At 55.4% G+C, this 24,561-nt stretch overlaps 1 protein-coding gene across 2 annotated transcripts in view; it reads left to right on the top strand.

Annotated features, from left to right (window-relative positions):
* Nucleotides 1-24,561, top strand: part of Adgra2 (adhesion G protein-coupled receptor A2) — a 39,440-nt gene that overhangs the window by 12,385 nt on the left and 2,494 nt on the right. Inside the window, exons 2-18 of one of the 2 annotated variants that reach the window (XM_048330465.1) lie at nucleotides 1,953-2,024; nucleotides 13,561-13,632; nucleotides 13,897-13,968; nucleotides 14,111-14,182; nucleotides 14,417-14,580; nucleotides 15,375-15,588; nucleotides 16,351-16,515; nucleotides 17,425-17,623; nucleotides 18,066-18,215; nucleotides 18,346-18,507; nucleotides 19,613-19,837; nucleotides 19,993-20,209; nucleotides 21,644-21,843; nucleotides 22,868-22,995; nucleotides 23,261-23,384; nucleotides 23,820-23,962; nucleotides 24,360-24,449. In XM_048330465.1, the coding sequence (XP_048186422.1) occupies nucleotides 1,953-2,024; nucleotides 13,561-13,632; nucleotides 13,897-13,968; nucleotides 14,111-14,182; nucleotides 14,417-14,580; nucleotides 15,375-15,588; nucleotides 16,351-16,515; nucleotides 17,425-17,623; nucleotides 18,066-18,215; nucleotides 18,346-18,507; nucleotides 19,613-19,837; nucleotides 19,993-20,209; nucleotides 21,644-21,843; nucleotides 22,868-22,995; nucleotides 23,261-23,384; nucleotides 23,820-23,962; nucleotides 24,360-24,449 (2,469 nt within the window). Of the gene's footprint in view, nucleotides 1-1,952; nucleotides 2,025-13,560; nucleotides 13,633-13,896; nucleotides 13,969-14,110; nucleotides 14,183-14,416; nucleotides 14,581-15,374; nucleotides 15,589-16,350; nucleotides 16,516-17,424; nucleotides 17,624-18,065; nucleotides 18,216-18,345; nucleotides 18,508-19,612; nucleotides 19,838-19,992; nucleotides 20,210-21,643; nucleotides 21,844-22,867; nucleotides 22,996-23,260; nucleotides 23,385-23,819; nucleotides 23,963-24,359; nucleotides 24,450-24,561 lie in introns of those variants that run through there. The other variant, XM_048330466.1, reaches the window with a different exon arrangement.

Genomic DNA, 24,561 nt, shown 5'->3' with positions numbered 1-24,561 from the left:
ATTGCAGGACCCGCCGTTGGCATTCCCAAGAGATCTAAGGTCCTCTTACCTTCTTCACTGATTGCAAACTCTGGAGTGTTCGAAGGGACAGAACTGAAGACAGGGTGATTTGACCTAAAACATAATTCTCGTCATCAAGAATCTGTCACCCCCAAGGCCTACTAGGGCCTACTGTCACCACTGGAGGTAAAATGAGAAAAAGAGGATGTGGAAGTGTGGCCCAGTCCTGAGCAGGAAAACCAAGCTGGAGCACTAGGCCCTCCAGAGTTCAAGGAAAAGTGTTCCTAAAAGCTCTAATGTTTATATTAAAGTGCTGGGTACGTGCTATGTCTCCAGCCCTCTCATAGGCCTTCTGAAATATCAGTATGATGATGGTGGTGGTGGTGGTGGGTGTGTAAGTATGTGTAAGTGTGTGTGTGTGTGACATTTTGGAAACCCAGCAATACCCCCGAGCCACTCTTCGTGCCCATGGGGACCCCTCACAGTTGGAGGGACCATAGACTGTGAGTAGAAGGGTGGAGGGGGGCGTCTATCTGAAGGGGAATGACGGAAAGGAGATCATCCTTTCCTCTGACACCGAACGCCACCCCCATCGACCTCCTCCGTCGTGGCCACACCAGGCATTCTCTGGGAAGCTGTTGAAGATGGAGCGGAAGCTGGGCTGTAGCTCACTGGGAGAGTGCTTGTGTAGGTGCAGTCCCAGGCATCATACATTCAAAAAGAAAAGGTGAAGGGGGTTGTCCGCCTGGCTCAATTGGTAGAGCGCTAGCCAGTGAGTGAAAGTGGCAGCTAACAAATTTGAATTAAATGAAAGAGAGAGAAGAAAAGACAAAAATGGAGCAGCTGGATCAGTGGGTGCCTGAGGCCTCATCACTGCTGACCCCCCAACCCACTCCCAGGAAGTCTGGGGGAGACACGTGACTGCTCATCTTTGCCTCGTCACCTTTCCTCACCCTAACGGCCTAGCCCAGAGACTGCTGAGCTCGGCGCCTCGGGCCTTCTGCTCAGTACTCCAGCACGCAAGAGCAGATAAAAGAAACTCTTGAGGCCGGAGGCATGGATTCAGTGGTAGAGCTCCAGCCAATGAGGAAAAGCGTTAGAGACAGAGCTTGAGTCAGGGTTTCAGACAAAAAGGGGGGAAAAAAGGAAACTCTTTGCTCAGCCCACAGCAGGCAAGAGTTTGAGCTGAGAGGGTCATTAAAGCTTTCTAATAAGCAATTAACTGTCCAAGATGAGCCTTTTTGCTAGTCTGCCCCTCCCTATTCCCTGTGGGAGTCTGGCAGGGAAAGGCGGAGTGGGCTGGCAGGGATCTCCTCTAAACACAAGTGAGTAAATAAGCAGGATTCAGAGGGGGCAGTGCAAAGGCTGGAGCAGCCCTGGGCTCCATCAGCCTTCCTCTAGGCTGCACACAGCCTTAGAGAAGCAGGGCTGCGGCGGCTGTAAGCCCAGGGCTACCCAGGCACTGCCTTTTTATGGAGTCCTTGGCTTCCATGGGACAGTGCATTGACCTGCCGGGCTGCCTGTCCACCTGGAGCCAAACCCTGGCCCTGATGAGGTCACACACACACACACACACACACACACACACACACACACACACTGCTCTGGATGTACAGCAGGAAGCCAGAACAAGGGCGGATCTGTGACAAGCAGGATGATGGTGATGTCTATCTATCCCAGGTCTCCAGAGTTGAAAAAGAGCCTAACAACTTCACACCTGCTCAGCCTACCCACACGTAGAGCCCCAAGTCAAATCCGTCTGTGGGGCGACTCGGGGCCATGAAATGTCCGTGTCTGCACTGCTCACCGCTTCTAAGTCTCCTGGAGTGGAGCGTGGGCACCCACTGCATGGCTCCTGGGATAGTTAGACCAATGCCTGGGGTGAGCCTGGGTCCCCCTGCATCCGTAGCTGAGGGCCCCCCTGACAGCACCCTGTCTGTGTTCTCCCTCAGGCTCTTGAGCAACAACAAGATCACCTTGCTCCGCAATGGCTCCTTCCTGGGACTGTCTCTGCTGGAAAAGCTGTAAGTGCTAACAGGGTGGGGTGGGGAGGTGCTGGCTACACACAGATCGTACTGTGGGGAGGTTGAGAAATCTTGTTTGCTGAGTGAACCCAGACCCACAGGTCCACACCAGAGCTAGGACCTGCGTGCTCACTAAGGAGAGTGGGCTGGGCCTGGGGTGACTGAGCGCTGGGAGTCCTCCCTGGAACAGGCCGGGAGGGGCGTCGGGAAGCTCATTAACGCTCTTTAATGAGCAATTAGCCGAGAGGGCTGAGTGCTTTAGCTGGCCCACTCCTCCCGGCTGGGGGCTCAGCGTGAAAGGGCTGAGCCTTAATGTGACAGAGGCCCCTTTCCTCCTTCCAGAAAAACAAATCAACAAACAAAGGCAGGAGGGGAGCCCAGTTCTGTGCTGGGCTGAGGGTGGCCAAGCTGATTCTCTCTTAGCCTGCTCGCCCCCATCCCTGCCCTGGATTAAAGTTGCAAGGCAGGGCAGCAGTGTCCTATAGGCTGCCTGTGCCCACCAGCCTAACCAGAATTGAAGAACACCCCACCCGCAGCTGCAGGCTGAGAGGACACACACACACACACACACACACACACACACACACACACACACACACACACACACACACACGGTTTGCAGCCCTTTGGGGGGAAAGTGAGGAGGAGCTGGAAGCTGAGTCGGACTATGGTCTGATGCCTGCAAAAGGCCTGACCACCACTCAACCGCAGCCAGGGTGTTCCGAGGGCCTAGGAGAGGTGGACAAGCCTGGGCTGGACACGGGCCCCGCCACTTGGGCAAGTCGCCTAGCCTGCCAGATGAGAAGCTTGCGTCAGCCCCTCCAAGTCCCCTCTCCACCCGCATGCTCCCGGAGCCGCCGGGACCGCCATGTTGTGTTCATGTCCTCTCCACTCGTCTCTCCTGAAGGTGGAGTCTTGCCTTCTCTCGCCCTGCAAGCTCTCTCGCACCTCTGTGGTGAGACATCCCCTGGGCCTTCCCCGGGGCCTTCGGCATGGTCTAATACCTTTCTGCGCAAACTCTTTAAGACAATGCAATGGGACACCCAAGCGTAGTGGAGACCACAAGCGATGCCAGTTAGGTGCATAAGAAGGAGGCTGGGGCTTCTTTCTGTCAAGTTCCAAGGAGGCATCTGTGAGGACGGAGGGTTCCGGGCACTGGAGATGCAGTGCCTAACGCCGGGTGGTATCTTCGGAGCTCTATGAGAATCCACCTGTGGGGGGAATCCCATGGAGGGCAGGCTTGGGGCCGGAGCTCGAGGGAGTCCTGGTGGGTGACGGGCTGCACACACATGCGCTGTGCTCCGCAGCTCACAGCAGAGCAGCTCCACATCTCCTTAGGTCCCGTGGGGGAACATCTAAATTTTCCCATAAACCACCGCGCGTTTGGGAGCCGAATCCTCCTTTGGCCAGGCTTGGTCTCCCACAGCAGTTGCAGGAAACCAAAGGTTCCTTTGAGGCTTTTTGGAGGAAGATGAATGCAGCCGCATCTCTGGCCCCTTCCCTACGCCATGAGCCAGTCCTGCCTTTGCTCCTCTTCCTCCTCAGGTACCCCCAGTGGGCGAGTACTGCTCTGAGCCTCAGGTTGCCTCAGTACATTCCCCCCCCCCCCACCTCCATTCTCTCATTCAATCTGCCCCCTTCCCTTAGTCCTTTAATCCCAGGAGGATAATTTTCTGCTGAAGATAAAAAGATGAGCCTCTTCCCCCCACATGTCAATGTTGTGAATCCTAGCCCTCTGTCCAACACCAGAGGCCCAGGAGCCCACAGAGCAGGGGCATTCTAAGCCTGGGAACGACTAAAGTGTGGAGGACAATCGAGACACTCACAAGAGATGGGCATCGACTCAGTGCCGAGCCATGGGGTATGGGAGGAGCACGGCATGAGAAAGGGCATGAGAGCAAGAATTCCCACCCCTGCGCGCGAGCCCTTGCTGCGATGAATCACTCCATTCACTCACTGACACATGTTTAGGGGGCCCTGCCATGCGCTGGGCTCTGTTCCTGGTGCCCACCAAGTGTAAGCGCTGCCCCCACGTCACTCCCCAGTACTGACAGAGCCCAGAGAGCAGCTACTACCTCTGTCATGTGTGGAGCGATGAGAAAATCAGGGCAAGGGACAGAGAAGGCAAGAAAGATGGGTGCTACTTAATGCAGGGAGGACAAGGAAGGTCTTGCCGATCAGGTGACCCCAACTTGACAGGATGGAGGCATGGAGATGAGACAGCAATCCTGAAGGCCCAGGAGCCCTGTGTTTGAGAAACAGAAGAGAAGGACAAGCCACGCAGTGTGCACCTGTAGTCCAAGCTCCTAGAGACAAGAGGATTACTTGAGCCTAGGAGTTTGAAGCCAGACTGGGCAACATGATAAGAAACCAAAAAGAAGGAAGAAAAGAAAGAGGAGGAGGAGGAGGAGGAGGAGGAGGAGGAAGGGGAGGGGGAGGGTGTGAGTGAGCAAAGAGAGCAAGGGGAAGGGAAGTGGTAGGAGTTAAGGGCAGAGTGATGGGGCGGGTGCCCGTGCTGGGGCTTTCGTGTTCTCAGGGGGTGGAGTGATTTGTAAGGTGCACTGTGGATTTTCAATCCTATGATCTGGCCAGACAAGATGGTTCAAGGCTATAATCCTAACTACTTGGGAGGTGAAGATTAGAAGAGGTGGTTCGAGGTCAGCCTGGGTAAAAAGAAGTTCACAAGACTCCATCTCACCCACTGACTGGGAGCGTTGGTGTGCACCTGTCCTTCCCAGCGACAGGAGGAACCCCAAGTAAGAAGACTGCAGTCCAGGCTGCCCTGGGCATAAAGCAAGACCCTACCTTGAAAATACTCAAAGCGAATCGGGGCTGGAGGCTTTGCCTCAAGTGGTAGAGCATGAGACCCCGAGTTGAATCCCCAGGAACATGCTGCACCCCCCTCACAAAAATCTTGTGATTCTCGGATGTGAGTGGTGCTCCCAGGGCTGTCCCTGGGCAGGCTCTCTGGAGGAGTCTCTAGGCAGAGGGGAATGTTGTGTATAACAGGATGGGGGAGGGGGGGTCCAGGCTGGGGGAGGGTGGAGGCAGGGCCCAGGACTCCCATTCTGTTGACCACTACTGTGTTGATATAGATGAGGACAAGGCAAGCCAGGAGACCTGAAAGTCAGGCAGGAGTTGAAGCTGCTGTCTGAAGGCAGAATTTCTTTTCTAAGAAATCTCAGTTTTCCCTCTCAGACTTTCAGCTGGTTGATGAGGCCATCCACATGGTCCAGGATAATCTCTTTAAGACCAACTGATTGTAGGTCTTAACCTCGCGCACAAAAATGCCTTCACAGCATCTAGATCGGTAACATTTTGTGATTGGCTGGTTTTAGGGGCCTTTTGTTTGTTTTCTGGCAGGGTCTTGCTCTGTAGCCTTGACTGGCCTTGAACTTTTCAGATCCTCCCACCTCAACCTGTGTGCTGTGATTACAGGCAGGTACTGTCATGTTCAGGATTTTTTTTTTTTTTGGTAGTTTTTGAGACAGGGTCTTGCTAAGTAGCCCAGGCTGGCCTCAACTTCTGAACCTGACCCTTCATGCTTCAGCCTTCAAAGTAGCTAGAACTACATATGTGGGTCACTGCTCCTGGCTGGATTAGGGTTTGACTAAATCACTTGAGTATTATAGCCTGGCCAAGCTGACACACAAAACAAACCATCACCAGAGTGAGGAGAGGACTCTAAATAATACAGATCCTGTGGCCCACTCCTAGAAGTGTTAAATCATTGAGTCAGAAGGGACAGCTGAATATCCATGGTCTCCAGGCAGCAGGCCATGGGAGGTTGGGATCTAGGCTAGTAACTACTGCACTGGTTGGTCCAGAGTACTCTAATACATGCCCACATGGCCTTCTGGTGCCGAGAGCTCCTCAGACCATTGAGAGTGGCTCATGTGTAAATGCAGAGGTTACTTTGTTGGCCAAGAGTGGGCAGTAGGTTTTTCTGCCGTCTGTTTGGCAGTGTAGGATTCTGCCCGAGGCTGGGGAGGGTGTAGGCAGGTGGATGGGACTTAGGTGTTAGGGTAGGCAGAAAGGACAGTGAGCCCAGTTGGACTATGTCAGAGGGGATCTTAAGGGAGAGTCTGAATAGAGCGAGGGACTCACCCAGAGTTGGGTACTGTGGACCAGAAAACTTGCAGCAGAACCAGCAGAGGTGGGTAGTGGTCAGCCCAAGAGTGCCTGTCCATGAGCACCCCCTCTAGGTGTCTGCCCTTGGAAGAATTCCAACTTGCAAGATGTTGGGATGGCTGCTTGTCATGTATAGGGGTGTCCAAACTTCTCAGCATGGCCAGGTAATGATGGACGTGAAATATAAGGGCCCCCAGCACACCAAAACACCCCGCCACACCCTTTCCTTCTGTGATACTGGAGATGGAACCAGGCCCTCTTAGATGTTACATAAGCACTCTTCCACCGAGCCACACCACCAGAAATGTAAATGATCCTTTGCTACCTCTGATCCCTCATCAACTACATGCAATGCGGGACAGACTTTGGGGGCTCCAGGGGTGTTCTGAACACAGAGAGACACCCTTAGACCACAGACCCTACAAACCACAGAAGAGACTAATGGAGCAATCGTCTGCTTGCACTCTGGTTTATGGTTCATTGTGGCCAGAGCCTGCAGCAGAGGCTTGTGGGAGGTGGAGGAAAAGGCCCGGGGAGGGGAGCCTGGCCAGCCTAGGGATGATTTGTCATTGCCTAATGAGATTAATGAGCCCTGGGGGCTGGTATGCAGCGGGTGCTGGGGCACTCATTAGAAACAGATGCTCATGGGAATGAAAGCAGGCAAGTAGAGGCTGGGGGGGGAGGGAGTGGGACTCACGCAGGCCAGGTGGTTTCCATTAATCTGTGGGCGGGGCCAAGAGTGACGCTGGAGGTTCTGTCCCTCCGGTGTTCCCATCCCCGACATCACTGGGGTGGAAGAAGTGCCCCACCAAAGCTGCCTGTGGCGTGGGGAGCAAGGCTGACAGGTTGAGGGATGTGAGTGCCAGTAGCCGGCACAGTGCAAGTGCTCAGCATGGTAGCACGGGCAGATGGGAGAGTGTTGGGATGGTGGGTTTCCTTGGGCACCAGGACCTGTTCCCAACTCCTGCACACAGCCTCCGCTGTACCTGCAGGGGTGTCCGGCCTGCCTTGCAGCCTGCCCACACTTTCTGGAGAGCCCTGGAAGCCTGCGGAGCCCAGGGCAAGCTGCTCTGCGGCCAACAAACCTATAATTTGGTTTTCAAACCCACAAGCAGGGAGGTCTGTAGGGCCAGCAGGCCAATTTGTACCACCCCACCCTGCCTGAATGTAGACACACACACACACACACACACACACACACACACACACACACACACACACACCAACTCAACCACTTAACAGCTTTAATGGACATAATTTATATTCTATAAAGGTTACCCATTTAAAGGGCACCATTCAATGGGGTTTTAAGGAATTGTGTAATCATCACCATAATCTAATTTTAGAACATTCCCATCATCCACAAAAGGAACTTTGAATCATTAGCTGTCACTCTCCATTCTTCCACCACTAATCTACTCTGTCTCTATATATTTGCCTATTATGGGCATTTCATATAAATGGACTTATGCAACATGTAATCTTTAATAACTGGCTTCTTTCAGCATAATATTTTCCAGGCTCATCCATGTATGTATCAGCACTTCATAGCTCTTTGTGGCTAAGTAATACTCCATCGTAATGAATATACTGTGTGTGTGTGAGTGTGTGTGTGTGTGTGTGTGTGTGTGTGTGTGTGTGTGACAGTCATGGAGCTTGAACTCAGAGCCTGAGCGCTGTCCCTGAGCTTTTTCACTCACGGTAGCACTCTGCCGCTTGGCTCCCAGCTCCACATGCAGCTTTTTGGTGGTTAACTGGAGGCTGGCGTCCCATGGTTTTCTCTGCCTGCGCTGATTTTAAACCCTGATCCTCAGAGTAGCTATTACAGGTGTCAGCCTCTAACACACAGCAGCATTTTTTAAATGAGGATTTTTTTTCGGTTGTGGGGCTTGGACTTTGGGCCTGGGCACTGTCCCTGAACTCTTTGCTCAAGGATAGCTCTGCTTCCAGTTTTCTGGTGGTTAACTGGAGATAGGAAGCTCCGGGCTTTCCTGCCCAGGCTGGCTTTGAACGGTGATCCTCAGATCTCAACCTCCTGAGTAGCTAGGAGTACAGACATGAACCACCAGTGCCCAGCTGAAATTTGTTTGTTTTTGTTTGGTTTTGTTTTTTTGCCAGGTCTGGGGCTGGAACTCAGGGCCTGAGCACTGTCCCTGGCTTCTTTTTGCTCAAGGCTAGCACTCTACCACTTGAGTCACAGCGCCATTTCCGGCTTTCTCTATATATCTGGTGCTGAGGAATTGAACCCAGGGCTTCATGTATATGAGGTGAACACTTTACCACTAGGCCATATTCCCAGCCCTGGTTGAAATTTTTTTATTAGCATAAATAGTTGTACAAGGGAGGTTTCGTTGTGAAATTTCCTTACATACACAGAATATACTGCATCTGCCTCGTCCCTTTTATTACTCTCCACGACTCTTAAAATAGAATCAACAAGTTTCATTATTATAGTCTCATCTATGTATATAAAGTACTTTGACCATATTCACCCTCATTCACATTCTCCAATATACTCTGTGTGTGTGTGTGTGTGTGTGTGTGTGTGTGTGTGTGTCCAAATTAGGGCCTGAATTTAGAGCCTCACACTCTCCCTCAGCTTTTTCTCTCACAGCTGGCACTTGAGCCATACCTCTACTTCCAGCTTTTTGCTGCTAAATTAGAGATGAGTCTCTCAGATATGTCTGCCCAGCTCGGCTTCAAACCTTAATCCTCAGATCTCAGCCTCCTAAATTTCTAGGGTTGTAAGTGTGAGCCACTGGCATCTCCAAATCACTCCAACTTTGTCCATTCATCAGTCGATTGACATTTCAAGTTTTCCATTATCTTAGCAGCTATCATTATGAATCAGGCTGCTAGGAACTTTTACTTTCTGCTACTTTGTTGTTGTGACAGATCTCGCTGTGTAGCCAGGCTGGCCTGGAATTTTTTTTACTTTTAGCAAAGATTGGTTTTACTATAACAAAGGTAAAGCAGGGAGAAATAGTAAAAGAGAGAAAAATTTCCTGCTTCCTATGCAGGAAATGGGGCTTGAACTAAGGACCCTGAGTACTGTCCCTGGACTGTTTTTGCTCCAGGGTAGCACTCAACCACTGAGCCACAGCTCCACCTCCAGCTTTTGGGTGGTTAATTGGAGATAAGAGTCTCACAGGACTTTCCTGCCCAGGCTGGCTTTGAACTACAATCCTCAGATCTCAGCTTCCTGACTAGTTGGGATTTCAGGCATGAGCCACTGTGCACAACTGGCCTGGAATTCCTTTTCTTTTTCTTTCTTTTTTTTTTTTTGCCAGTCCTGAGGTTTGAACTCAGGGCCTGAGCACTGTCCCTGGCTTCTTTTTGCTCAAGGCTATAGCACTCTACCACTTGAGCCACAGCGCCACTTCCGGCTTTTTCTATATATGTGATGCTGAGGAATTGAACCCAGGGCTTCATGTATATGAGACAAGCACTTTACCACTAGGCCACATTCCCAGCCCTGGGCTGGAATTCTTAATCTTCCTGCCTCGGCTTGCTAAATGCTGGGATTTCAGACACTCACCCTCCAGCATCTCTTTTATTATGTGTGCTATGTTTTCCCGAGAAATGCATAGGGTATGATTGTTCCTGGGACCTCTTGTTCCACTTCTGCCTTAGGGAGCCTTGGTCTCTATGTTGATGTAAACATTGGAACAGGCATGTCCTGGAGCTAAGGGAATGACAGCATCGTCCACTTAGGCAAAAGGCTGTGGGAGGTACAGTTCCTTCCACAGGTTGCCTCTTCCCTAGGCTCTCTGGCAGCAGGCAACAAGTAGAAGGGTCCTTCATTATATATCCTTGGGCAGGCAGGCTACCTTAGTCTGTGGCCTCACCTCAGGAAACAGATTAGTTTAGATAATCTAGAGCTGGGATTTTGTGTGTGTGTGTGTGTGTGTGCCACTCCTTTGGCTTGAACTCAGGGTCTAGGCACCATTCTTGCACGTTTCTGTTCAAGGCTAATGCTCTACCACTTGAGCCACAAAACCAGTTCTAGCTTTTTGTTGTTGTTGTTGGTGGTGGTCGTGGGGCTTGAACTCTGGGCCTGGCTGTCCCTGAGTTCTTCAGCTCAAGACTAGCCCTCTACCACTGCAGCCACAGTGCCACTTCAGTTTTCTTGTGGTTAATTGGAGATGAGTCTCAGGGACTTTCCTGCACGGGCTGGCTTTGAACCTCGATCCTCAGATCTCAGCCTCCTTAGTAGCTAGGAATTACAGGCGTGAGCCACTGGCACCCAGCCACTTCCAGCTTTTTGGTGTTTAAATGGAGCTAAGAGTCTCATGGGGTTACCTGCCCAGGCTGGCTTTGAACCACGAACCTAAGATCTCAACTTTCTGAGTAGCTAGGATTACAAGCATGAGCACTTGGCTAGGGCTGGGATTCTTAATTGAGGACCCATGACCCCCAGAAGTTGAATGTACACTGATGTGGGTAGCGTATTTTTCTGGCTATATAGCTTTTGCTAGTTTTTCCAACAGGGTGTGCCAGGCGCTGCCGGTGGGTGACTCAAGCCCGTAACCCTAGCTACTATTGCAGTTTGAAGCCAGCCTGTGCAGAAAAGTCTGTGAGACTCTTATCTCCAGTTAACCACCAAAAGCTGGAAGCAGAGCTGTGGCTCAAGTGGTAGAGCACCAGCCTGGGTGCAAAGAGCCAAGGGACAGTGCCCAGACCCTAACTCAAGCCCCAGCCAGTACTAGCACCACAAAAGAAGAGGAGAAGAGGAGGAGGAGGAGGAGGAGGAGGAGGAGGAGGAGGAGGAGGAGGAGGAGGAGGAGGAGGAGGAGGAGGAGGAGGAGGAGGAGGAGGAGGAGGAGGATGCAATCAATTGATAGGCTCCTTGCTAGTCTTAAAAATATCTAAGTCCTGCGGTAGCATCTCCTCATGCCCCTAGAGGAGCACAGCCTCAGAATGACTTTCCTGACTCCGAAAATCTAGCTCAAGAGCTTGTCGGAACTCAACGGTGGGTCCTCAAGGGGACAGCTGTGGTCACCGGAAGCCATGCTGCAGGCTGTCTGGAGGCAGCAGGGAAAGAACACCCAACGTGGTGGAAGCTGCCCTATCCGAGAGGCCCCACGTGGCCCAGGCTGCAGGAAACGGGGCAGGGAGAGGAGCTGGGGTTGAGGGACTTTCTTGCTCCCATCTGCAAAGCATCCATGGGCCGGGCCGGTGGGGGCTCCTGAGGGGGGCCAGGGAGGAAATGAGAATAAACACAGAGCGGGAAGGGTGGGGGGCTGTGGCCTCAGCCCCTTGGCAGCCCATGAAGGGAAGTGACACAATGAGGAATGTGTTTCCCTCTGCCTGTCCCGTGTGGGGGTGGGAGGCAGGGCTCTGAGAATGGCCAGACCCCACAAGGGCCAGGGGGCACAGGGGGCAAGCGAGGAGGAGGGGGGCCTGGCAGTCAAAGGGGGTCTCTAGGGAGGGTGGCCCAGGCAGGGAGCATGTATCCCTCGCCCTGGTGCCTTCCTGGCACTCTGGAATCTTCTAGGAATCTGGCCCTGTGGGTCCATTTGAGCCCTTCATGGAAATGGTACTGAGGCAGAGGAGCCCTGATCTCTCTCTCTCTCTCTCTCTCTCTCTCTCTCTCTCTCTTTCTATCCTTTCTCTCCCTCCCTCCCTCCTTCTTTGTGAATCACCAACTGGGAATAGACAAACAAGCCCCCTGTTGGGACAGCACCTCCCTTCTCCCTATCCCGACACCCATTTCCTCTTGCCCAGCGGGGAGCTGACTCCTCCATTAACTCCCTCCTGTCCACACCCAGCGCTGGCCCTGAGGCTGTGGCCCGCAGAGCCCAGAGCCTGGGACTCACTGCTTCTGAGCAGAGCCTTGGGAAGCTGCTTAACTCTGGGTATCTCTGTCTGTCCTGACTTCATGCCCCTTGCAGCCCCCCCCCCCCGATGGGGTTACTCCAGGAGTCTCCCCCCACCCCTTCTGCCTTCTCTCCAGGGGCATGAGTGGGGCAGGAAAGATGCCCATTGAGCAGTGAGCCCCAGGGAAGTGCCCAGTGGGGGCTGGGAAAACCAGGGTGGACCTTGAGTGATGTCCCGTCTAAGGACCTCTCTCCCTGGCCATGCCCATCCGCATGGGGGATGCGTGGAAGATGGATGGGCTCAGTGGACCCCTAAGAGCTCAGAGGACTGCCTGTCAGGTGGTAGGGTGGGCCTTCTAGTTGATGGGCACCATTGGGTTCCAGTAGTCAGAAACGGTCCAGAGCACACAGGTGAGACAGCGGGTTTAGTCCAGAGGCTGCTGGGAGGCTTTGCTTGCAGTTCAGCCCGCCATGCAGATGGAGCTTGGCACCGGGGCTGTTCTGCCCTGTGACCTGTTCGGCCTCCAGGCACCTTCCTTGCTACCTTCTCTTAGCTCTGGGCTTCCAAGAGTCCTACTGGAAAAGGTAGGGCTAAGGGGCTTCACTACGCAATCACCCCGGGGCCTCACTCAAAGAGCAGGAGGCTGGACTGATGATCTCAGCCCTGCCCTGAAGCGGTGGATGGGGCAGCCACCAGCCAGGTGACCAGTTTCATCCCAGGGCCTGAGGAAAGGCCTAAGGTAGACCCATGGGGGAGGTAAAGACTCCCTGATTCCCAGCCCCCAGCTCTGTCCACCCCATTTTGAGTTCCTCCTCCCTCAGGCCCTTCTCATCCTACCACCATCCCTAACATTCTTCTCACCCTTGGCGGTAACCAGGGAGGCTGAAGAGATCTGTCCTAGTGCGCTGAGAGGAGCAGAGGTTCATTACTGTGTGTGTGTGTGTGTGTGTGTGTGTGTGTGTGTGTGTGTGTGTACATGTATACTGGGGCTTGAACTCAGAGCCCGGGTGCTGTCCCTTCGTTTTTTTGCTCTTGGCTGGCATTGTAGTACTTGAACTACACCTCCACTTCTGACATGTTTGCTGGCTTTTTTTGTATTTTGTTTTGGTTTTGGAGGGTTTTTTGCTGGTGGATTGGAGATAAGAGTCTCACAAACTTTCCTACCCTGGCTAGCTTTGAACTTTGACCCTCAGGTCTCAGCCTCCTGAATAGCAAGGATTTCAGGGCCTATAGCCTTGTTTTTTTGGCCAGTCCTGGGCCTTGAACTCAGGGCCTGAGCACTGTCCCTGGCTTCCTTTTGCTCAAGGCTAGCACTCTGCCACTTGAGCCACAACGTCACTTCTGGCCGTTTTCTGTATATGTGGTGCTGGGGAATTGAACCCAGGGCTTCATGTATACGAGGCAAGCACTCTTGCCACTAGGCCATATTCCCAGCCCCCCCATAGCCTTTTTTGAAGAGAGCTGTAGAAGGAAAGAAAATCCAAAGAAGGCCAGTACCTGTGGTGACAGTGTCCCCGCCCAGCACCCAGTGACACCCCCCCCCCCAGATGCAGGGAGGGTGAGAGCCTCCCACTGTCTCCCACAGGGACCTGAGGAACAACGTCATCAGCACCGTGCAGCCTGGAGCCTTCTTGGGCCTGGGGGAACTGAGGCGCTTGTGAGTGGCATGTCCCCCCACCAAGCCCCCCCAGCCTTCCCCCAGATCCCGCAAGCTGTCCTGCCTGTGCCCTTGTTCCTTCTCAGCCTACCAACCTCCACTCAGGACAGTTCTGGGGCCAAAGGTGTGGTGGGCATTCCAGGCCCCTACTTTGGCCCTCATTCCAAGCCCCCTCTCCCCGTGAGCTCCGGCCACCTGCATGTGCCCCCCACAAGCGAATCCTTGTGTTATCGTGTAACCAACTTTCCGAGTGTGTCTCTCTAGAGATCTCTCCAACAATCGGATTGGCTGTCTGGCCTCTGAGACCTTCCAAGGCCTGCCCAGGCTTCTGAGACTGTGAGTGCGGTCAGGTGGGAGGGGGAGGGGGAAGCACAGGCTGGACAGAAGGTCCAGGAGGGAGCAGCAGCGCAGACGCACCCCTCCCCGCTGCCCCAGAGAGCCCCTAAAAGCCTGACGCACTGTCCCCTGCCTCCTGCAGAAATATATCTGGAAACATCTTCTCCAGCCTGCAGCCTGGAGTCTTTGATGAGCTGCCAGCCCTTAAAGTGGTGTGAGTATCTTTCCCAGCCAGGAGCAGCCCCTGCCTCTGGAGGAGACACACTTCAGCACGTTAGCCACGTTAGCCACGACGGCCGGCCAGACACGGCTGCATTCACAGTGGCGGGTGGGGTGGGGTGTGCGCGGGCCAAGGCTGCCCCCTGCTTGCCAGACTCGGTCCCATCCCCACCCCCGGGAGCTCACAAGACCTCTGCTCCACTCCATGACCCCTCTACTGGCCCCCCAGGGACTTTGGCACTGAGTTCCTGACCTGTGACTGTCACCTGCGCTGGCTGCTCCCCTGGGCCCGGAACCACTCCTTGCAGCTGTCAGAGCGCACGCTCTGTGCCTACCCCAGCGCCCTGCATGCCCAGGCCCTGGGGGGCCTTCAGGACTCCCAGCTGTGCTGTGGTGAGCAAACCCCGGGCTGCGTGCGTCCAGGCCAGCGCGGAGCCCCGCCCTTCACCCACAGCCAGTGGCTTCAGGCTCCCTGGCCCCGAGTGTTCTGTGGTTGTGTGTGTCCTCTGCGTCTTTCCCTCGGTTCCACCAGGGGTGAATCCCGACTGCTGAGCTGTATCCCAGTTCTCAGCTCTTCTAAGCCTCCTTCAAGACTACTTGCTTGGGCTGGGAATGTGGCTTGGCGGGAGAGTGCTCGCCTAGCATGCATAAAGGCCTGGGTTCGATTCCTCAGCACCACACACACAGAGAAAGCCGGAAGTGGCGCTGTGGCTCAGTGGCAGAGTGCTAGCCTTGAGCAAGAAGAAGCCAGGGACGGTGCTCAGGCCCTGAGTCCAAGCATTTTTATCTGGTACCACATACCTGCCCCTCTCCTTTCTCGAATCTTGGAGGCTTTCTTTTTTTTTTTTTTTTCCAGTCCTGGTGCTTTGAACTCAGGACCTGGGCACTGATCCTGGGCTTCTTTTTTTGCTCAAGGCTAGCACTTTACCAATTGAGCCACAGCACCACTTTTTTTTTTTTTTTTTGGCTTTTTCTATATATGTGGTGCTGAGGAATCGAACCTAGGGTTTCACGTATGCAAGGCAAGCACTCTACCACTAGGCCATACTCCCAGCCCCTAATCTTGGAGGCCTTTTAGGGACCCTTTTCCTTGCCAGCCTGAGGAGGCTCCAGACAGAGGGCTGCCTTTCCCTGCGGGGTTCTCTCGCCGTGTATAGTGAGGCCTCACAGAGCCATTTCCTCCACAGAGGGGGCCCTGGAGCTGCACACGCACCATCTCATTCCATCGCTGCGGCAAGTGGTGTTCCAAGGTGACCGGCTGCCCTTCCAGTGCTCTGCCAGCTACCTGGGCAATGACACGCGCATCCGCTGGTACCACAACCGGGCCCCGGTGGAGGGGGATGAGCAGGCGGGCATCGTTCTGGCCCAGAGCCTGATCCATGACTGCACCTTCATCACCAGGTAGGCCCTGCTGCTCCTCAGCCATAGTTCCCATTCCGTACCCCAAAGAGCCATGCCCAGACTTTCTCCTGTGTGTGTGTGTGTGTGTGTGTATGTGTGTGTGTGTAGCTAGCTACATATGAATTTCTAGAAAGCTAAGACAACCATAAATAGCCTGAACAGAGATTAGAAATTAAATATCTGATAGAAAAACAAGTGACATTTGACATTTCCTAGTGGGTTTTTCTTTTGTTTGTGTGTTGTTGTTGTTGTTATTGTTGTTGTTGTTGTGCCCATACTGGTGCTTAAACTCAGGGCGCAGGCACGCTCCCCTGACTTTATTATTCAAGGCTGCTGCTGTCACTGGAGTCACAGCTGCACTTCTATCAAGCCACTATCCTAACATCTCTGCCTCTTGAGTCGCTAGGATTACAGGTGTGGGCCACGGACACCCAGCTTTTTCTCATGTTTATCATGTTTATCATTTAGAGCCCTTCACCTGTATTGTCTAATTCGATCTCTACAGTAGATCTCTAAGAGATGTGATTATCTCTATTGTAAAGACAGAGAAATTAAAACTCAGAAAACCTGTACACCATAAGGTCAGTCAGACTAAAGAAGTATGCGCTTGTGTCCGTCCTTCCAATAGAGCAAAAGGTCCTGATGGTATTTCTCCAGGGCAGGGCGGCTGGGTGGCTGGGGAGGGGCGGCCAGGGCCACCGAGAGTAGTGTGGATCTGGCCCCGGAGCATCTCAACGAGCCAGCCCCTGCCCTTGTCCGCAGCGAGCTGACCCTGTCTCACATCGGCGTCTGGGCCTCAGGAGAATGGGAGTGCTTGGTGTCCACTGTCCAGGGCAACACCAGCAAGAAGGTGGAGATTGTGGTGCTGGAGACCTCCGCCTCCTACTGCCCAGCTGAGCGCGTGGCCAACAACCGTGGGGACTTCAGGTTCTGTTGCTCCACTCTGCGGAGGGCTGCACCCAAGATCCAACTACGGTCCCACCCCATGCTGTCCCTGCCCTTCGTCCCTGCTCTTGTACCCAAGAGCAAAGATGACCAGAAGCTCCTTGTCCGCCCTCCTTCAGCCCAAAGTCATGTCATTGCATTTCAAGAGAACTTAGGTTTAGGGGTACAATGACCACATGAGATGCGCTGCGCAGACCACAAGGGCTTAAATTGCTTCCTCACACCGGTACTTTGTAAAGGCCTCCTCCAAGCGATTTTTACTTTTATCTTTGTGCCAGTCCTGGGGCTTGAACTCAGGGCCTGGGCGCTGCGCTTTTGTGCCCAAGGCTCATGCTCTACCACTTTGAGCCACAGCTCCACTTCCGGTTTTCTGATGGTTAATTGGAGATCAGAGTCTCACAGACTTTCCCCCCTTGGCTGGCTTTGAATCTCTATCCTCCGATCTCAGCCTCCTAAGAAGGTAGGATTACAGGAGTGAGGGACACCCTGAGCTCTTCTTGCTCACTAGGCTAGGGTACCACTTGAGCCTACAGTACCACTTCCAGTTTTTTTTTACTTGGTAGCTAATCAGAGATAAGAGTCTCTTGGACTTTCCTGCCTAGGCTGGCTTTGAACCTTTCTGTATGTCAGGGCCAGTATTATTTTCCCCACTAAGGATACTAAACACCTGAAAGGAGAGTGACTTGCCCAAGGCTGTAGCTATTAAGTGGCAGAATTAGACTTGAACTCAGAACTCGGAAGGCATGCCTCCATCCCCTGGGGTGGCACTATCGGAGTAGAACCTGCAGGTGATTTGGGTCCACAGACCACGGCTCTGGTATCACAGTCCAAAGGGCGGGAGGCGGGTCTTGCAGGGCCCGGGTCCCATCACCGTTCTCACTCTGTCCACAGGTGGCCTCGGACACTCGCTGGAATTACAGCCTACCAGTCCTGCCTCCAGTACCCCTTCACCTCGGTGCCCCTGAGTGGGGGTGCCCCAGGTACCCGAGCCTCTCGCCGGTGTGACCGAGCTGGCCGCTGGGAGCCAGGGGACTACTCCCATTGTCTGTACACCAATGACATCACGCGGGTGCTCTACACCTTTGTGCTGGTGAGGCTGGGAGAGGAAGGGGGGCACCCCTCCAGCTCGGGTGTGGGGATGAAGACTGATGCCCTGCGGGGGCAGGGAGTCCAGCCCAAGGCTGCTCTGAGGGGTGCTCAGTGAGGGCCGGGAGGCAGGCCCTGTCGCCCCAGCTGCTGTGCCCCAGCTGCTGTCCTCGCGCCGGCTCCTCTTCCAGGGGATTCATTCCGTGGGGTCCCCCCTCCCATCCCCCTCACCATCCTTCCACACACTGGGACGTGCTGTCATCGCGCTTAGCGGTGGGCAGCCAGGGGCGGTGCTGAGCGGGGCCCTCTAGGTGCCGCCAATCTGGGCTAAACCAGTAGGTGGTACAGGCCTCTGAGCACCAATACCGGGGACAAGGGCTCCTTGGAGTAGTTCTGGGGGAGAAGGAAGACAGTGCAGTGATCCTTTCTCCCCCCACCCGCCCCAGATGCCCATCAATGCCTCCAATGCGCTAACGCTGGCCCACCAACTGAGAGTATACACAGCTGAGGCCGCCAGCTTTTCAGACATGATGGATGTGGTCTATGTGGCTCAGATGATTCAGAAATTTTTGGGTTATGTGGATCAGATCAAAGAGGTAAGATTCAGCTTCGTCCTGAGCCCCTGAGAGCCACCCTCCCCCTGCCTCGGGCCTTTCCCGCACCCCGGCCCCCAGATCCCAAACTCCACTCCTTCCCCGTGACGGCCTCGCCTTGCGCTCCCCGCAGCTGGTGGAGGTGATGGTGGACATGGCCAGCAACCTGATGCTGGTGGACGAACACCTGCTGTGGCTGGCCCAGCGCGAGGACAAGGCCTGCAGCGGCATCGTGGGCGCCCTGGAGCGCGTTGGGAGTGCTGCTCTCAGCCCCCACGCTCAGCACATCTCCGTGGTAAAGTAGTTCAGCATGGGGCGGGAACTGGGAGAGACCTGAAGTGGCCGCATGATCACCGAGAGAAAACCTGCCTCAGGCCGAGGCGGGCAGAGGAGAGGGCTGCTGATGCAGAGGCGAGGCGGGCAGAGGAGAGGGCCGCTGACGCAGAGGTCCTGCTGGGGTTGGCTGGAGGGAGCTGAGAAGGAGCAGAGGGCACAGGAGGAGCGCTGGGGCTCCAGGCTGGCAGCCCTTACAGTGAAGGAATGCTAAAGTGCCCTGCGGGGGCGGGGCACAAGCTCTCTAATTTGGCTGGTTTGTTTTTGTTTGGGGGTTTGGGTGCCTAGCTTCAATTTCAAAAACCCTGGGAGAGCCAGGCACCTGTGGCTCACCCCTGTAATCTTAGCTACTCAGGAGGCCGAGATCTGAGGATTGCAGTTCAAAGCCAGCCCAGGCAGGAAGTCCGTGATACTGATATCTCCAGTGGCTCACCCAAAAAAAAAAAAAAAAAAAAAAAGCCAGAAGCAGAGCTGTGGCTCACGCGGCAGAGTGCTAGCCTTGAGTGCAGAAGCGCAGGGGCAGAGCCCAAGCCTTGAGTTCAATGCCCAGGTCCAGACACACACAGAAAACTCGGATAGAACTTGCCTAATGGCAAGAGTGCTTGCCTCATATACATGAAGCCCTGGGTTCGATTCCCCAGCACCACATATGTAGAAAATGGCCAGAAGTGGCACTGTGGCTCAAGTGGCAGAGTGCTAGCCTTGAGCAAAAAGAAGCCAGGGACAGTGCTCAGGCCCTGAGTTCAAGCCCCAGGACTGGCAAAAAATAAAAATAAAAAGAACTTCTACTTACAAGATATAGTCTAGGCACTTGAGCTGAGTTGAGACAACAGGACTAGTGGGGTAAGTGAGGGGGTGAGCGAGCTAAGAAGATGGGGTACACACAGGAGCACCTGGCCCTTCTCAGGAGGGAGAATGCCTGTGGCCATGGGTGCTGTGGAGACCCCACAGCCTTGCTTTGAGAAGATGGCAGGCGTTGGGTGGGTGCAGCCTGGGCCCCCTTGTAGAGAAGAACGCAGCCCGGAGTCTCACACAGTGGAGTGACCTGTCCCTGTTCCTGTCCCCAGAACTCAAGAAACGTGGCCCTGGAGGCCTACCTCATCAAGCCCCACAGCTACGTGGGCCTGACCTGCACGGCCTTCCAGAGGAAGGAGGCGGGTGTGGTGGGCGCGCGGCTGGGGGGCCCTGGCCAGGACGCCCCGCCCGAGCCCGAGCCCCCCGCCGACCAGCAGCTGCGCTTCCGCTGCACCACGGGGAGACCCAACATCTCTCTGTCATCCTTCCACATCAAGGTGGGCACAGAGGCAGGGCTGGGGGTTGAAGGGGTTGCTGAGCCTTGCAGGTGTCTGGTATGGGGGGGGGGCTGGAGAGTGGGAGGAGGGAAGGGGCAGGAAAAATGATGTCGTGAGTGCTGAGCATCCCTGAGGAGTTCCTATGTCACCCCCAGAACAGCGTGGCCCTGGCTTCCATTCAGCTGCCCCCCAGCCTATTCGCGTCGCTTCCGGCTGCCCTGGCTCCCCCAGTCCCCCCAGACTGCACCCTGCAACTGCTTGTCTTCCGGAATGGCCGCCTGTTCCGAAGCCATGGCAACGCCTCTCGTCCTGGAGCCGCTGGGCCTGGCCGGAGGCGCGGTGTGGCCACGCCCGTGATCTTTGCAGGAACCAGTAAGGCACTGGACTCCCGCATGTCCATCTTCCCGGTCCCCACACTCCCCACGGCCCCCGTTACCCTGGCAACGCTGGCAGAGGATGGTGGGGCCCTCGTTTCCTAAGGATGGACGAGGCAGACATGGCGGTGCAGGAAGGGATGGTGGAGAGGCTCAGGGCGCTGGGCTTTACAAGCTAGACCAAGGCGGATGCAGGGCCTGAATGCCACTGTCTGCTGGGGGGGGGGGGTAGAGATAGAACTAGGGATCGCTGGCGCTGAGCTACACCCCCACCCCACACGTGGGTCTTAGATCCCAGGCTTATTACACCGGAGAGAGCCGTGAGCTCAGCGTGCTGCCCCACGGGCCCCACCCGAAGCTCAGCACTCCCTTTGCTATTTGTAGAAGGATGAAAATGTTTGTTGTGGCTGTTCCTTAGAGGTTGCTGCTTGAACCGGACACTGCCAGGCATCCCAGAAACCCTGCGGAGGGTGGAGACCAGGGTGGGAGGTCATATGAGCTGAGCCCCCCCGCCCCCCCCCCCGCCCCGGCACCGGGAATGACATGGATCAGCCGTAGCCTCATCCACAGCTAGCCCTCGCCCTCTTCTCCCCTTCCACCTTTGCTCACGCCTTTCCATTGACTGCTACACCGACCCCAGACTCACCTTCTAGAAACATCTGAGCCGCACACCTTCAAGGCTTCCGTGGTCCCTATCTTCTTCCACATGCTCTCTAGGGTCCTGTGTGACATGACACCAGGCATCTCCTATCCCCAGGTGTGGCTGTCACCACTTGCTGTTTCTAGAAGGGACGTGCTCCTTTCCACTCTGTATTCACACTCACTGAGTGCCGTGCACTGGCCAGGCTGCTGGGGTTGGGACACACCTGTGCACGGACAGCTGTGTGCTTGTCCACAGAGAGCATACACTTGAGCAGAGAAGACAGGCGGTTAAGTGAGCCGCAGTGCAAAGAGTGGAGCATTGCCCACAATAGCTGAACCCCGTTAGGGGCCGGGGCGCCCTTTCCTGAACACCGAGGCTTCTCCAAGAGCTGGTGGATGAGCTGCCTCAAGACCACAGTGCTAGCAGCCGTGTGGGGAGATGAGTGGGAAGTGTGAGGGGAGAGCGGGGTGCTTGGGGCACACTCCCCTCCTGTTCCCTTCCACCTCGGGCGCCTTCCCGATAGGGTGCCCTCCTGACTGCCACCGTCCCCTGGTCTCTCACTGCTGTCTCCACGTTCACTCCTCCCTTCCTGTACCGAGCACCGCAGTTCAAGAGCAGCTCATGCTCTTCCCAGGCACCTGACATGGATCACCTCCCAGCACCTGCAGCTTCCTTCCCCCTCCCGCCCCAGGTGCCCGGGGTCTAATGCAAACTCTGCTGCAGCGCTCAGTGCCCCGCCTCCCGTGCTGACGGCCTCCCGTGGCCTCCCGTGGCTTCCCTCTCCTGCAGGTGGCTGTGGCGTGGGAAACCTGACAGAGCCCGTGGCTGTTGCACTGCGGCACTGGGCTGAGGGGGCCGAGCCCATGGCGGCGCGCTGGAGCCAGGAGGGGGCTGGGGGCTGGAACTCGGAAGGCTGCCAGCTCCGCTCCAGCCAGCCCAACGTCAGCTCCCTGCACTGCCAGCACCTGGGCAACGTGGCCGTGCTCATGGTGGGTGTCTGTGGGGGGAAGGCGCGGGAGGGGAAAGCATGAGGGGGGGATTGGGGATTCTGGCCATCTGGGGCCGCGGAGACATAGCGGGAGGACTGCAGCTTTCGTTATTGTTAGCGTCGTTGTTGTGAGCACCACTGAGTTGGACAAGCAGGTTTCGTTTTTAACATGTCCATTTATGTACAGAGTGCCTCTTGATGGGAACAGCAGCCTTCTTGAGCCCTGTAACTCCAGACTGTGGTGGGAAATGGCCCAGTGGCCTCCACCACACCTCTCCATCTTCCTGCAGACAAAGCCTGTCCCCATTCTCGTCTAGAGAGATGAATCTAGAACTACCTAGCCTCGTCTTCACATATTGTACTTTTTTTTTTCTGTGCTAGTCTTGGGGCTTGAACTCAGAGCCTAGGCGCTATCCCTGAGCTTGCTTTATTATTTATTTATTTATTTATTTATTTATTTATTATTTGCGCAAAACTAGCACTTGAGCCACAGCTCCACTTCTGGATTTGGGGGATAAACTAACTGGAGATAGGAGTGTCTTGGCCTTTCCTGCCCAGGCTGGCTTTAAGGCACAATCTTCAGATCTGAGCCTCTTGAGTAGTTAGGATTACAGGCATGAGCCACCCGGCCATCCCGTACTTTCTGAGACCCAGATTGTTAAACTGGAAAAGCAATCTGGGACCATTTCTCTTTCTAGACATTCCCAACCCCATCACATTTCATATCCCATTTTCCCAAACACTGAGCAGGCAAGCAGCAGTGTCACAGACAGAAACTTCTTCCTCTTTTCTCATCTCTAAAACATCCTTCAAAAGGCAAGACACTAGGAGGAAGAAAAGCAAGCAGGATACCATCTTTGTTCCCTATGGCTGCCCTTCCCGAGTGGAAGTCCACGTGGATGTCCACGTGTCTACCTGGACGGACTAGGCACCGAGGGGGAGTCCAGAGCTGACGGGGCTTAGGAAGAAGGAATCGGGCCAGAGGTGGGGGAGGGCAGCGCTGTAGTTTCACTTCTCTCTTCCAGGAGCTGAGTGCGTTCCCCAGGGAAGCAGGGGGCTCTGGGGCCGGCTTGCATCCGGTTGTGTACCCCTGCACTGCCCTGCTGCTGCTCTGCCTCTTCTCCACGATCATCACCTACATCCTCAACCACAGGTGGGAGCCGCTCTGCAGGGCAGGGAGGGGGGCGAGCGCAGGCCTCATTAGGGACTGGCAGGTGTTTCTGAGGGCCGTCCTTGTGGGTGTGCCCAGGTTCTTGCTTTGCTTGTATCTGAGTCTCTGGGTACATTTTGTGAGCTAAGGCCTTCCTCCTGGCGGCTGGGTCACATTCACACACATACGTGCTCACGTGGACTCGCCCGCCCCTCTGTGGCCCTATGGGTTGGACAGCCTATTGACGAAGGACATTCTTTTGGGGCAGCTCCATCCGTGTGTCCCGGAAGGGCTGGCACATGCTGCTGAACCTGTGCTTCCACGTGGCCATGACCTCTGCTGTCTTCGCAGGGGGCATCACACTCACTAACTACCCGATGGTCTGCCAGGCGGTAAGCACAAGGCTACAGGATCAGGGATGACAGTCTAGGGAGATGCGCAACAGACTCCTGGGATCAGGCCCCAGCTCCACCGCTCTCTGTCTTAAAGAGGGGACGGAGGGGTGATCTGGACAGCCAGGGGGAGCGGAGTGGGCAGAACCAGGTCAGGGAAAATTGGAGCTGGAGCTTGAACCCAGAGAGGGAGAACTGTAATGGAGGAGAGAGGTCAGGGGTCAGTGACGCAGCCATGGTGGGTGAATCTCTGCTGGGAGAGAAGCCTGGGTGGGAATGGAAAGCCTGGTGGGTTCCTTGGGAGTGGGCTGCGTGGAGAGGCGGTTGTGGCTGAGGGTGCTGGGAAGGTGGGAGGATGGGGAGCCCACTAGCTACTAAGGCTCCGAGTGGCTCGGGTGGGTGGCCAGCCCTCAGCCTCGGCGCCTCCACCCCTAGGTGGGCGTTACCCTGCACTACTCCTCCTTGTCCACGCTGCTGTGGATGGGGGTGAAGGCCCGAGTCCTGCACAAGGAGCTGACCTGGAGGGCGCCTCCTCCTCCGGAAGGGGACTCCCCGCCTGCGCCCCGCCCCATGCTCCGGTGAGGGTTCTCAGCTGTCAGCTCTGCCCTGGGAGCTTGGGAGAATGAAGGGTAAACGGAAGCCCCCCCAGGGGCTCACTCAAAGGCCTGGGTGCGGCCAGGGGGCAGCAGGCCCCGGAGTGGGCAAGTCCTGTCGGCTTTCCAGGGAGGGAGGTGACTGGGGACCCAGAGACGCTGAGCAGCACCCCTGGCTTCCGCGTCTCTCAGAACAGTCTTGGCTAAGCCGGGAGGGACCCACCCGTCAGGCCTGCCCTCGTGGGCCTTGCAGCCCTGGCACAATACCTCCTGACAGACTGACGGGAGGAGGGCGGAGACAGACGCCAAGCCAGGGTTCTGAGCACCTGCGGCCCCCCCTCCTCCTCTCACCTCCCTGGCCTCCAAACCTGTCCCCCTCCAGGTTTTATTTGATCGCTGGAGGGATCCCACTCATCATCTGTGGCATCACAGCCGCCGTCAACATCCACAACTACCGCGACCACAGTCCCTAGTGAGCATGGCCCCCTCCTGCGCCCGCGCCTGCCTGCCGTCCCTCCCCACGCCCTCCCCTCCCCTCCCCATCGATGCTAAGCACACCAGGCCTGTGCGCCCACTCACCCACT

This window comes from Perognathus longimembris, chromosome 21 (genome assembly GCF_023159225.1).
Source record: "Perognathus longimembris pacificus isolate PPM17 chromosome 21, ASM2315922v1, whole genome shotgun sequence".
Lineage (NCBI taxonomy): Eukaryota > Metazoa > Chordata > Mammalia > Rodentia > Heteromyidae > Perognathus > Perognathus longimembris.
Note: the sequence above shows the minus strand (reverse complement) of the source record. Positions and strands in the feature narration are given on the sequence as shown.